Raw genomic sequence first — 13,590 nt, 5'->3', positions numbered from 1 at the left:
TGGGGGGAATAAAATCCTGCTGAGGAAGGAATGTAATCATAAGTTAACATAAAAGCAATTTTAGGAACTACCTATCGGGATCAACGTTACTTTTTGTTTTTAAATAACAGCTCTCTGTGGATCATCTTTTTCTCAAGGTAGTTCTGAACTGACTTTTCCCAACAACTCCGGAGGCAACGAAGACTTCATTTTGGAAACATTGGCTGGGTGAGCTGATGACTCACACCTCAGATGAATTAATAAAAGTTAAGAAAACAAAAACCAGATGTTTCCTTCATCTTAATATAGGCCTCTATGCTTTCTTTTGTCAGTTATACTGTCAATTGCTGGTGTCCTTCTCTTGGGGCAAAAATCAATTTTTAAAAAGTTTGAATCTCTCTGCATTTTTTGATGAACTCTGTCCCCACAGTTGCTATTTGGCTCAAATGTCCACAAAGACTGCAGCTCCGGCACCGACGGTTTCAGCAAGCGAATGGCACACAGTGCTTGAGGACAGCATACCAGAGGGCTTTGGACGCTACACTGGATTTGCTAGAGAACTCCTGCGACAGCCTTTGGGGAAAAGCACAAAGTGAAGCAGTCTCCTTGCTCGCACGTAAACCTCCCCAGAACCAGAAATGGTCTGGCCAACTAGCCGAGGCTTCCTTTCGAGAGCCAGGATTCATTCTTTGGCCCTTGACCCTCCCAGAAAATGCTAAGAACTGCCTTTTAGAGTGCCCACAACATATATTTTCATTCTCCTGGCCAGACCAGTGGAGGATACACCGAAATCCAGAGTGATGCACTTTTTAAAGTTTCCTAGTAATACCACCCATCATTCCCTGAGAACTTCGGAAGCATTCTGTTTTTTGTGAGGGAAAATCATTTACTTTTTCCTCCATCTATTGTACTTTGGTTAAGGCAATTATTTTCCCCAGACACCACCCCAAGCAGAAAGCTCCAGATGTTCTTTGGTCATAATGGGAGAATGGATTGCAAGTTCTGGTGTTTTCCAAGCTTGCATCCTCTCATCCTCTCCCAACTTTCTCGTTTGGAGCCCTGAGTTCCTTTCTCTCGTCTCTCTTTTCCTGCTTGGGTTCCATCTCCCCTCACCTTCCAGAGGCAAATTTAGATTTGCACCTTTCCTGCCTACATCTCTGAACGTCTTTGTCATAAAAGGTATTCTCTAAAATTGCAGTACTACCATTCCACACACCCATTTGCCCAACCCAGATCGCTGGGAATCATCGTAACCCACCTCACCCCCTCACTCATTCACCGCATTTAGTCTCCCAGTCCTGTTGAGTCTATTGACGACACGTCTCCTGCGTTTGTTCCCTCTACTCCATTCCCCCTGACGTTTCTATAGTCCAGGCCACGCCCTCTTTCACCTGAACCATCATCCCTGTGTTTGCTCCTCCTCTGTCCGGAAAAGCCATCCTTCCCACTGCAGCCACAATGAGAGTGATCCTTCTAGAACCCAAATATGGTCATGTCTTCCACACACTGCCACTCCCTGGTCAGATAGTGGGCGTGGAGGCCTGGGAAAATCCCTTACACCAGTGAGTAACGTGGAAGTGTCCGTGAAAGCTAGGCTAAAGTCACAGAAATGGCAGGGTATTCCCCAGCCTCCTGACCCCTCTCCCAGCTGGGCATTTATCATCTGGACTTTCCTCCATCCCGGTGCCATGTTGTCTGTGTACTTGCTAGTCTCCCTCACTGGACGGTGGACTCTGGATCTTGTTCAGTTCTGTACCCGCAACACCATGCACAGTGCCTGACACAGAGCAGACATTCAAAACTAAATAATAAGAGACAAAATACCCTCTCCCTCCAAGGCAATGGGTTAGTTACCTACTGCTGCTATAGCAAATTACCACAAACATAGTGCCTTGAAACAACCTGCACTTGTCATCTTACGGTTCTGTAGGTCAGAAGTCTGACACAACTTCACTGGGCTAAAATCAAGGTGTTGGCAGGGCTGCCTTCCTTCCAGGGGCTCTGGGGGAAGACTCTGCTTCCTTGCCTTTTCCAGCTTCTAGAGACCGCCTTCCTCTCTCTTCAAAGCCAGGAATGCAGCATCTGTCTTCCCCTGCTTCTGTTGGCCATCTCTTTTTCTGAACACAGCCAGGAAATGTTCTCCAATGTTGTGGGCCCGTGTGATTGGACTGGGCCCACCTGGATAATCCAGGATAATCTCCCCATCTCCAGGTCAGCTGACTAGCAACCGTAATTCCATCTACAACTGTAATTCTCTTTGCCATGTCACTATTCACAGGTTCCAGGCATTAAGGTGTGGACATCTTTAGGGTTCATTATTCTGCCCACCATAAGCAGTAATGGGTAAGGGCCCTGAATCCCATATAGCGGTCCCTTTCTAATGCTTTTCACATGATTGCAATGCTTTTACCTAATTGGCTGCAGCTGCCCTTAGATCAAAACCATGATTTAAGTCACCTCTGTGTTCCTCGTGCCTGGTCCAGGGCTCAGACCCTGTGAGGTGCTCAGTGTTTGCTGCCTGGAAGTTAGGAAGTAAAATATTGGTTGGCTGGAATGTTTAAATAGCAACTTCTTGGTTCCCCTTAGAAAAGGGAGCTTTGATTGTTGGTCTCAAGAAAGTGTTAAAAAACCAATTTTGTAGCACAATCAGGGGGTCCTATCGCCATTATCTTGCTTTCTCACACTAAACCGGCTCTCAGATTGGAAAAACAGTCAGCTTCCATGATCTGACAGAAGTCTTCCAGATTTTTCAGATGAAAAAACAGCTCACATGCTTTCTGCCTAGTCCACATGGGAACACAGCTGTATAGGAAATTCAAGCGAACAAAAGAAAAAAAATCATGCAATAAAGCCTTGTGACTCCCCAAGCAACCAAGAACTGAATACTTCTCAAGCCATTTTGGTAGGATTAGTATTTAAACACACAGTGAACAACCTCAGTTCCAACAAATCTGGAGAAATTAAATCTTGTTTCCAAGAAGCGCTCACAGAGCTCTCAATGCGTTTTTCCATCACGGTGAAAGAAAGAACTTGCACAGCTAAGCTGCATCTCTCGAGTGGGATCCCACGCCCATTGGACAGCAGCAAGTTTAAAACGAGCAGGACACCAGGGGGCAGGGCTCCCAGGCTGCACTGGCAGTATGGGTGCCTGGTAAAGGAGAGGGGCTCTTTCACTCAGCAGACAGAATTGTCCAGAAACTATCAGGTCTCATGGAGTTCAGGCTCCAGCAATGACAGCCCTGGCTAAGCCGGTTCTCAGAGTTCAGCCTTCACCGTGGCAACGACTTGGGAAACCTCCAACTTGCTGAACTGGAGATTCTGAAGGAAAGTCACCCACAGTAGAAGCACGGTCTGCAGAGAGTTTTCCATAATTTATTCATATAGCACCTCGTCAGCAAAACCTGACAGAATACTCAAGCTCAATGTCAAGAGCCTTCTGAATCCCGGTCAAAACGTTTCAAGGTACATCACTTCATCTGATCCCTCAAACAGGCCTGGCAGCTACTTGGGGCTGGAACCATACTCCAGTACCTACCACAGGGCTGGCACGTGACAGTAGCTCAATAAAGGTTTGCGGGATCCGTCCCCTGTCATCATCTTATAAAGGAAGAGACAGCCTCAGAGAGGCTTAAGCAGCTTCCTCAGCATGCCCAGCGGCAGGCAGGGCTGGCCTCCGGCCTCTCTGTCTTCCCACTCCACCATGCTGGCCTTCCAAATCCAACTCAGTAAAGGGCAGGAGGACGTTTCGCTCCTTTTCGACAAACATTAATTGAGCGTCTACCCTAAAGCAGACCTTCCCACCACTCCTCGCTGTCCTCTGCCTGGGCAGTTCCTTCAAGCCTTGGTTTTAGTGTCACCTCCTGAACAAGGCCTCCTCGATGAGCCCTTCCACGGCCACCGGGCCGCCACCGCCTCGCACCCAGTACCCTCTATGCCGTTTCCTGTTTGGTACTTATCCCTGTCTCTATAATTACTTGATGTGCGTATTTGTCTATTTATGGTTGGCCTTCCCCAACTGGAAGCTCCATGATGGCAGGGTGCCGGCTCAGGCTTTCTGGTGACGCCGTAAGATGAGGGAGACGAGGCCACTGAAACAAACAGCCAATGTGCTCTCAGGTGCATTCATAAAGATGTCCAGAACAGTGGACTTCCGGCACGTGTCTGAAAGACAGGGAGGCGATGGGGTTGTCAGCATGGGGGCGGAAAGACTCAAGGAAGACACACCATCTCTTCTTCTCCAATGTCTGAAGGCTGCGATCCAGAAGAGGGCCGTGGACTTGCCTCAGAGGGGCGGTGGGAGAGGGCTGGAGGGATGAAGTTGCAGGGGCAGGCTTGGGTTCAAGGTGCTCCTCGTTAGGACTGTTGGGTACTTCCTGCCTTGCACACTAATGTGTGAGTACTAAGAGGGTGGCCGGCATCCATTTTATTCCTTTCTATATGTAAATAGCGCAGTACCTGGTACGTTTGTCACTCCATAACTATTTGATTGAGTGAATGTTGTGTCGAAGATCAGTTACAGGTGGAGGCTGTCACTGTTCCCTCTGCCTGGAATGTTCCTCATCCTCACCCCCCCGCCGCCTGTCATCTGCTTGACCCTCCGGTTACTCTGTGGTCTAACCTTAAATATCCCGTCGTCAGGAAAAGCTTCCCTATCCCCCTATCACCAAATTACAGTCCCCTCTCAGAGCCTCCTGTATTTTTCCATCATGTGATGATTGTATTTGATGTTATTTGATGGTTATTTGAGGTAGATATTCCCCTACCCGAAGGCACTCAGTCTTTCTTGCCTGAATGATCCCCAACAATGCCGTGAGATGGCTGTTGGCATCTCCTGTAGAATATGCTCTGTGAGAGCAGGAACTGCTGTTATTTGCTGCTATAGCCATCGCGTGGGGCACAAAGCAAGTATGCAAATATTTCTTGAATGAATTAACTTTACAACTAAGAAATTGCTGAAGGCTCAGCAACATGTAAGTGGTCGACGTTACACAATAAGCCAGCAGTAGAGTCTAGATTTGAACCCAGGTCTGTGTAACTCCAAACCCTGGGTTTTTTCTACTACACCAAACTCTGCGGGTGCAGAGCCATTGTTCAGGACCTCGCGGTCTGCCATAAAAGGTGGGCCCCTTGGTGAAAATGTTGGAAGGCAGAGTGTGAAGGCATGGCACTAGCCAGGTTGCCTCATCCATGGGCTCAAAGAGATACAGGAGGGCACTTCACTAAGAATTCGAGAAACTTCCCAACCAGGGGAACTTGTGTCTGGCAGCCAACAGTGCAGCAAACGGAAGGACAGAGCTGAGACTTCATGCCCTACCCTGGCCTGATGACAAGCAGGTGGTGGATGGGCAGCAGGATGGACGTCTGCAACTCCTTTCATCACCCTTCTAGTTATACTCAAGATGGACTAGCCCATCGCGTGCTACTGGAGCTGGAAGAGTAGCAGGTAACAAATCTAGACTTTGGATTTGAATCCTGGATCTGTCACTTACTAGCAGTGTGCCAACTTCCCTCCACCTGAGTTCCCTCATCTTTGAAAGGAGAATAACACAAAGCATGATTAAGATTAGATTAAAATGTGGATGAAAAGAACACCTCCTATATACACTGCCTGGATCTAAGGGGGCTCAAAAAGATGAGAACTACTATTTTTATCATTCCCAGTTTATTTCAAGTCTCATACCTCAATGCTGCATCACCTGTGTGCGGTACTTCCTAGCAAGGACTTTCTGATTAAGTCAAGACATCTACATTTTCATCTCCTTACACCTATGCACTGAGTCAGGTAAACCAATAGACTTGCTCCAATCTAACGCAGGGTTTTATTTGTGAATTAGAAAACGTGAGTTTGTTCAAGAAACGAGCCTGTGGTGTGGAGGCCACCAGCCGGGTCTCTCACTGGACAGTGAGCAAGGAAGCTGGGGTGGGGGGCACCCAAAGACAATCATGGCGTGCTTGGCGCCAATCCTGGACTAGGCGAAGCTGCTGTCAGCAAACCCCCAACCTACAAAACTTCTTACGTACAAAGAGAAAGACCTGTCTTTAACTTGGAAAAAGGACTATTTGTGTGATCGTGCTCTCAACCCAACTTGCAACTGCCTTTCTACCTAACTGGATAGAGAATTTACTCCCCCCATATAATGGAACTAACATTTTCATGACATTATCCACCACTGAGCTAACAGGCTACAAATCAATATAACAGAATTCGACTGCTTTGAGTCGTATTTCTTAAATGGTCCCATAAGCAAATACATCCAGCCTCACACATAAGCACCAAAAATTTGCCACCCCGTAAGTTACGTTCCATTAGGTTTCTGTTTGTTGCTTTTTAAAACATCAGTCTTCCCCCTTTCCCGGTAGGTATATAGGTAGAAAAATAAATGAAGTCAGCACTCTTTACTTCTCACTAGAATAAACTGTGACTCAAACACTGTGAGTGGTTATTTGCAAGGCTATAATTTTTTTAATGACAGATTTTCCTAAAAGAAACCACTATAACATCTGTCCAAGAACTCCAAGGGAAAACAAAAAATACATAAAAGATTAAAAGTCTATTACTTTAACAGCACATTGCCAAACACGGACAATTAGGATAAAATGCCAAGGAACCTTAAAAAATAACTTGAAAAGATGCAACGTTCAAGTCATTCAAACGTGTAGGGTCCACAAAGAACAGAAAAACAAGTCCGAGAACAGTTCTACTTGTGCATGATGGGAACTCAGACTGTACCTCATCCAAGTTCATTCAGGTGTCTCAAACCAATAGATGTATGAGCAGAGTTTGTTTTTTTCTTCTTTGCTTGGAGATGCGCACGCAGATTAGAGGAGAGGAGAATCTTCCAGATGCTGATGTAAGCGCAGCAGGCTTGGTTCCCCTCTGATAAAGTACGAAGGCAGATTTAGTTGACTCAAGCTTTATCAGTTTCCCTAAGAAAAAGTCTTATGCATGCTGAAACAGACGAGTTACTGACTGAATTTGTCATGCTAAGTATTTACAGCCATTTTCATAAAGTGAGCTCAGTAACTTGACAGGATAAAAAAGGTAGTTGTGAATTTCTTATATAACCTTTTACAACATGAATGACTTCGTGGGTAAATGACGCTGAAGTTCAAAGCCCCTCAAACACACATTAACAAGAAATTACTGACTGCATGAAGAGGCACACATCGTAGAAAATGCACACTTCACGGGGTTCCTGCATAGCAGGAAAGTCGCTACCACTACATAACAAATGGCTATGCCAACAGTTAGAGCTGCCACTCAAGGGTCCAACAGTAGAATTCCCTCAAAATCGCAAGGAGTGTTTGCATCACAGTGAGGAAACCTTTGGGAAGACAAGTACATATTTTGTTTGCAAAGATATTTTGTGTTGGACAATTTGAACATCACATAAACAAATCCGTTTTTGAATTGGGTACAATTTAAGGCAATGCTACTCAGACCTGAGGGGGAAAAAACCCACAGAAGTTTCTAGTTTTCTTCTGAAACTTTGACGGGTCAGAATCAATGTCGGAAAGGATCCCCCTGCTAAGCATTCAATGCACCATTAGGTATCTGCAGCTTACAAAATAGAATCCACTTTCATACTCTGAATATGAAACGGGCAATGTTATGTACTCTTCCTTGAAAACTGTAAAAAAACAAAACAAACATGGCAGCTTAGGTATTTCATATTAAAAAGTCACATGAGCATGAAGACAACTACACCTGGTGCACACAAAGGAGCAACCGCCCTCACAGCAAGCTCTCCGCAGCGCTGTATTTCTCTCATGACTGGCTGTGGTGTAGTGTGGAACGGTCATGGATTCATAAATTAACTTTTAATATCAACTACAGACTAATGAATGACAATTAGACACAAGTAAGTTCAAAAATTTTACATTTTGCTCCTGTTTGGCTGCTAATGAGCAGCGATTTAAATCGATATAAAAACTTCTGACCACAAAGCTTGCTATACAGATAAAGTACATACTCAAAAAGTAAGCAGCAATTGAATTTCTTATTTAAACTTATCTGGTATATAGTATTTACATATTTGGGGGGAGAGCTCTCCAAAACCACCATGCTCCTTACTCCCCTTCCTGGCCTCTGCCCCCTCTCCGCCTGCCCCAGCCCCTCCAAATCGAAATCAAGTGCTCTGAACTATATACAACTGTACTTTGGCTAAGTGGGCTGGATGGCGCGACTCCTTCCCAGGTCTTGGAGTGGAAGAAAAGAAACAAAGTCTTGGAAGTCATGTGCAGCCTTCTTTTCCGAGTAGCAGTGTACTGTAGCCAACAAATCTGTTCTTTTCACGGCAAGGGGGGCAAAGGGCCCCCGCACTTCACTCCCCAATCTGAATGGGGCAAGATCCAAAGCCACTGGCCTCTCGCACCACAACAGGCCACCAGACATAAAGGAAAGGAAAAGGTCACGACAGAGGCAGCAGCAATCAACACAAGTTTCCCGACAAAGAAACTTCTCCTGCTAGCACTCCCTCCTTCCTCTCCCTCCCCTCCCACAAATTCATTGCCTTAAAATTAATTCATATCACGAGAACTCGGTACTCCGGTTAAGTGTCAGGTAAATATAAGAAAGAGTAAATCTGTCACCTTGTATACTTGAACTGGGACATAAAGCTTGGACACACGACATCACTGAAATTAACTTTCTAAAACAGATCCGGTCTACATAGTGCAGCCAATAAAACATAAGAGTTTGTTCACAATCTGCCTTGTACAGGGTATTTATAGTCTTTCGATGCCATATAAATAGCATTTATACAGCTTAAACATTCAGAGACATGCACTGGGACTTTTTAGGTAGTACGAATTTCTTCACAATCACATGTGCAAATTTTACAGATCACTAAGTGAGTAATTAGTAAGCTTAGGCTGGACCGTGCCTTGTATTATCTAACAAATTTAACGGGGGTTCAGAGTCATCCATAGGAAGAACCAGGCGTGTTCCCCGAATGACCAGTTCGTGGTCCCCGAATGCAAGTTCTCGATCCAGGGCATCTTCAGAACTGTTCCCCATAAATCTCCTAGGGGCACCGGACGAGGCTGATTCAGTGTTCACAGTAGAATCTCCATACGTCAAACTAATATCACCATCATTGAGAATAAGATCGGAGTCATCATCTTTCAACTGTTCCTGGTTCTAAATTCAAATAAAATAAGTTTTGCGAATTGTTATGAAATTCAAGAAACATTTCCAATAGCAGAATTTTCAAGGATGCCCTATTTAAAACGCTTTAGGGGCCGCTCCCTGCCCTCAGGATAAAGTCGAAAGTCCTCACCTCGGCTTAAAAGACACTGTGCGACTTGGGCCCCTCAGCTTCATCTCCCACCACCATCTGTTTCTCTGACCCCACTTGCCCCACTGCGTGCCCAAAGACTGAAGTGCTGACAGCTGCCCCAAATTTCTCGTGCTTTCTCTTATGTCCTGTCCCCTCTCCTCTCCTTCATGTAACTAGCGCCTACTTATCACTGAGGTCTTGGTTGAAAAGTCACTTTCTCCCAGAAGTCTTCCTTGATCATCCAAGGCTAGCTTAGGTGTCCTCCTGTATTCTCCCCTAGCGTCCTGTACTTAGTCTTCTCCCTAGAGTGGCACTTACCCCTTTGCGTAACTGCTCAGGGGGTGGTCTGTGCCACACACACCCCCCGCACTAGACCCTAAGTCCCTTGTACGCTGTACTTCAATCACCTAACAGTTTGGGGGCACAGAGAAAGTATTCGCTAAATGTAAGTTCAATTGATTGTTGAACAGATTTATATAAATGAAGCTTTTACTGCCGTATCAACAATACCTAGAAATATTGAACCCTCACTACACACTTGTCACCCAGCTCAATGGGCTTTGGTTCTAATGGAAACTTTGGGGGCAAAAAGAATATAAATAAATAAAGTTCCAGAAAAGGGAAAAAATGTCTAGCATATATAGTGCCGTTGTGGCAAATTAAAAAGTGTACATGTGCACAGGAAAGTCTAGAAGGTATTCAACAAAATGATGATAGTTAGTTCTGCATGACAGAATTGCTAGTGGTTTTTATTTTCTTATGTTTTTGTACTATCTGAAATTTTATTATAATGAGTACATATTACTTTTAAAAATCAGAAAGTCATTTTTTAAAATATAGAGTAAGAATCATTCTAAATACTCATATTGATCTAGCAAAAAAAAGTCTGTGACTAATACTCCTTGAGGGAAGTAGAGCTGACAGAAACATCCTACACTCAGCTCTCCTATCCTGTGCGTGTTTAAAATCTTTAAATTTGTCTAAGATGGTCAAATAGACTGAGGGCACGATTGGACAAAAATTTTTAAACTTTAAAAAAATTTTCTGTTGCTAGAAATTTGCCTAAATACTCAAAGACAAAGACATGTGAATTAAAAACCAAACAAACCCATTCCGCCAACCAGCCATAATCCCTTCCTGCCCAATCCAGTTATAACAGTTAAGTCTAACAAGCGTGTCTATCGCTTAATTCAGCAATACTCAAAGCTCTGTGGCACCTTCACTCGTCAGCAGGGGCTCTTCAGCACCTTCTAATGCCTTTATTAAGTTTCAGGTTTGGGGCAATATCTACCAAATTTTAAAATGCATATGCCTTTTGACCCAGCAACTTAACCTTTAAAATCTATTCTTTAAAACTTTATATTCTTGGGTAAATTTATATACACAAGGATATTCACTGTAAACACTGTTTATAATAACAAAAACACAAAAGGAGGAACAATGTAAAGGTCTAGCCATAGGAGACTAATTAAATCAATCTTGGCAAAAATGGACTCTTAGAAACGTATCCATGCTGTATCATTAAGTGAAAAAAGCAAGTAGCAGGACAACACTCTTATTATGATCCCATTTGTGTAAAACAATAACAAAGAAAGCTATATATACACATATATATATACACATATAAGTTTGTGTAGATAAACTATATCAGGGAGTATCCAAAACCCTTAATAAAGACTGCCTCTGGGGGATGGAGGTGGGAGAAAGAGAGCGACTTTTATTTTTCACTTTGTACATTCCATACTGTTTGACTATCTGGCTGCAAGCATGCTACTTTTATAATTTAATAAGTAGTTAACATAGCAAAAAATAAAATTAAAAAATTAAGTTTTATGGTTGTTACGGGTTACATGGTATCCACCACCCCCCGCACACACCCCCCAAGAGATGTGAAATCCTAACTCCCAGTACCTGTGAATGTGACCTTATCTGGAAATAGAGTCTTTGCAGGTGATCACATTAAGATGAGGTCCTTGGTATGGGCCCTGATCAAGTATGACTGGTGGGTGTCCTTATAAAAAGGGGAAATTTGGAGACACAGACACACACGCGCACACAGGGAGAATGCCAGGTGCAGATGAAGACAGAGATCTGTGTGATGCATCTTCAAGCCAAAGAATGCCAAAGATGGCCAGCAAACCACCAGAAGCTGGAGAGAGCCCTCGGAAGGACCCAACCCTACTGGCACCTCGACCTCAGACTTCTAGCCTCCAGAACTTGAAACAGTAAATTTCTGTTGTTAAGCCATTCAGTTCGGGGTACTCTGTTATGGCAGCCCAAGGAAACGAATAGAACAATGCCGTATTTTGCTATCCACAGGACACACAGGCATTGTGGAACTCTTCTGGCTTTTGGTGATGGCGAGTGGGTCTTTGGAATCCCAGAGCCAGACCTCACTGACTTAACTGACAAAGCTGGCTGACCCCTCAGCACAGAGCCACATGGGCTAACAGGGTAAAGAGGGAATGGGGGCCGTGCTTGATATGGGAGCCTGGGCGAAGTGGGAGGGAGGGACAAGACACGGGGTGTTCCCCCCACCCCACCAGTAGTCTGTCGGAACTGTGCACTGACTCAACGTAACACAACGCTGCAGGGTACTCCTCTCTGACCCAGGTGCCACCCCTGCTAAGACCCCTCTTCCCCATCCATTCTCTGTGGAATCTGCTCTAAAACACCACAGAGGCGGTCATAGGGAACTGGAGGGTGCACGTCTACACTGCTTTACCACAGCCTCATCTCTCAACTCAAGGTGTTGCATCAGAGTAGTCAAAATTGGTGGGTTTTGTTAACATGGGCACTTTATTTGATGCACCAAATTATTTTTGAAGGGTTGGGTTAGAAGTAAAGGCTTTTAAAAAAGAACTTGAAAAATTAAATGTTCATATTTTTTTTTAAATGTTCATATTTTAAAATAAAAACTGGTTAGCATTTGTCATTTCTTTCTTTGTGGCAATACCTGCTGAATCACTAATCTTATGTTGGCAGCTAAGGAAAAAATATGGAATCTAGATTATATCTAGATATATCCATGCCTCCCAGCGATACGGAACACAGGTAGATAAACTTTCCCTGATACCCGAAATAAAAGAGCATCTGTTACACTTTAGGGGCATCAAAAAATGTTTTAGTAATCCTCTCCACATGACCGTGACGACCCTGATTTATAGATTACAATATACGCAGTTAGTACTAAGCTCAGGCCACATGCTGCAAATAAATGAAAACCAGCATGGAAATAGAATTATTTACTAAAATCACTGACAGTAAGATGAGATGCTATTCTATATCTTTTTTCAAATGACGGCTCAAAGGCTGTGAATTATATTTATAGATTTCAGTGCATTTTCTGGCTGAGCAAAATATGTTTATATTCCTGCTTGTGGATTTTATACCTTAAACGCAAGCAAAGCAAAACAAAACAAAAAACCAGTAACCCATCCATAGAGCAGATAATTTTAAATTTAACTTAATGAAGAACTTAGGTTCTGGATAAAACCAACTTACCTCATAAGCCTGGGGGCTGGTTAGGCATCTCGCAACGGGTCCACAGCAGGCAGGGAGGGTTGTCGTAAGAGGAGGCCCACTGTGCGTCAGCAGAGGCTTCAGATAGCTGTGCCAGTTAAGGAAGAGCTTCATTCCTTTCTTTACCAATTTAAAAGAACAATCTGTTTGATAACAATCACTGTCACAGTGTACCTACCAATTCAGATAGCAAATGTTGTCCCATTTCATGACCCTATTATGCAACGGGAGGGAGATTTTATTATTATCTCTGTTTTACAAATATGGAAACTCAGGCTCATAGAAGTCAATGATCTGCCTAAAGTCACACAATTAAGTAAACGGAGGACCAATACTCGAACCCAGATTGGTTTGATTCCAAATTCTATGCCCTTTCCACTACATCATATTGCCTTTCTGATTTTACTAAAGCCAAAAGGAAGACAAAATCACTCTCAATTTAGTGCTGAAGGAGACACGGAAGAAAGTAAAGAATGGTAAGAGCCTAAAAAGAGATTAAATATTCCAGCAGTAGAATATAGTAATAAAAATGGTTTTAATTATTTATTGTAGATTCAGCTGGCCTCTTCAATGAGTTGAAACTTTAGTATCAAAGGAAACTCAATTCTAAAAACATTTTAAAAAATTATGCATCATGAGGTCCTCTGTCATAGACTCTTATTTCAGTATTCATCTATTCTCCAAAAATAAAAATAAAAACAGATGCAACAATATATTTGATACTCAGAAGAAAAAAAGAGGGAATCATGAGAAAAAGCAGAAAAAGGGAGAAGGACACATACATATTCGCTACTTTCTAAAATTACAA

At 43.5% G+C, this 13,590-nt stretch overlaps 1 protein-coding gene across 2 annotated transcripts in view; it reads right to left on the bottom strand.

The window, feature by feature from the left end:
• Positions 1-7,842: 7,842 nt before the first annotated feature.
• The window catches only part of SLC9A6 (solute carrier family 9 member A6), a 53,566-nt gene continuing 47,818 nt past the window's right edge, over positions 7,843-13,590 (bottom strand). For both annotated transcript variants that reach the window (XM_059910866.1, XM_059910865.1), the window contains 2 exons: positions 12,765-12,870; positions 7,843-9,121 (listed from right to left, as the gene is read on the bottom strand). In XM_059910866.1, coding sequence (XP_059766849.1) covers positions 8,849-9,121; positions 12,765-12,870 — 379 coding nt within the window. In that variant the 3' untranslated portion in view covers positions 7,843-8,848. The remainder of the gene's footprint in view (positions 9,122-12,764; positions 12,871-13,590) is intronic.

This window comes from Balaenoptera ricei, chromosome X (assembly GCF_028023285.1).
Source record: "Balaenoptera ricei isolate mBalRic1 chromosome X, mBalRic1.hap2, whole genome shotgun sequence".
Taxonomy (NCBI): domain Eukaryota; kingdom Metazoa; phylum Chordata; class Mammalia; order Artiodactyla; family Balaenopteridae; genus Balaenoptera; species Balaenoptera ricei.
This window is presented reverse-complemented; position numbering and strand designations above follow the sequence as displayed.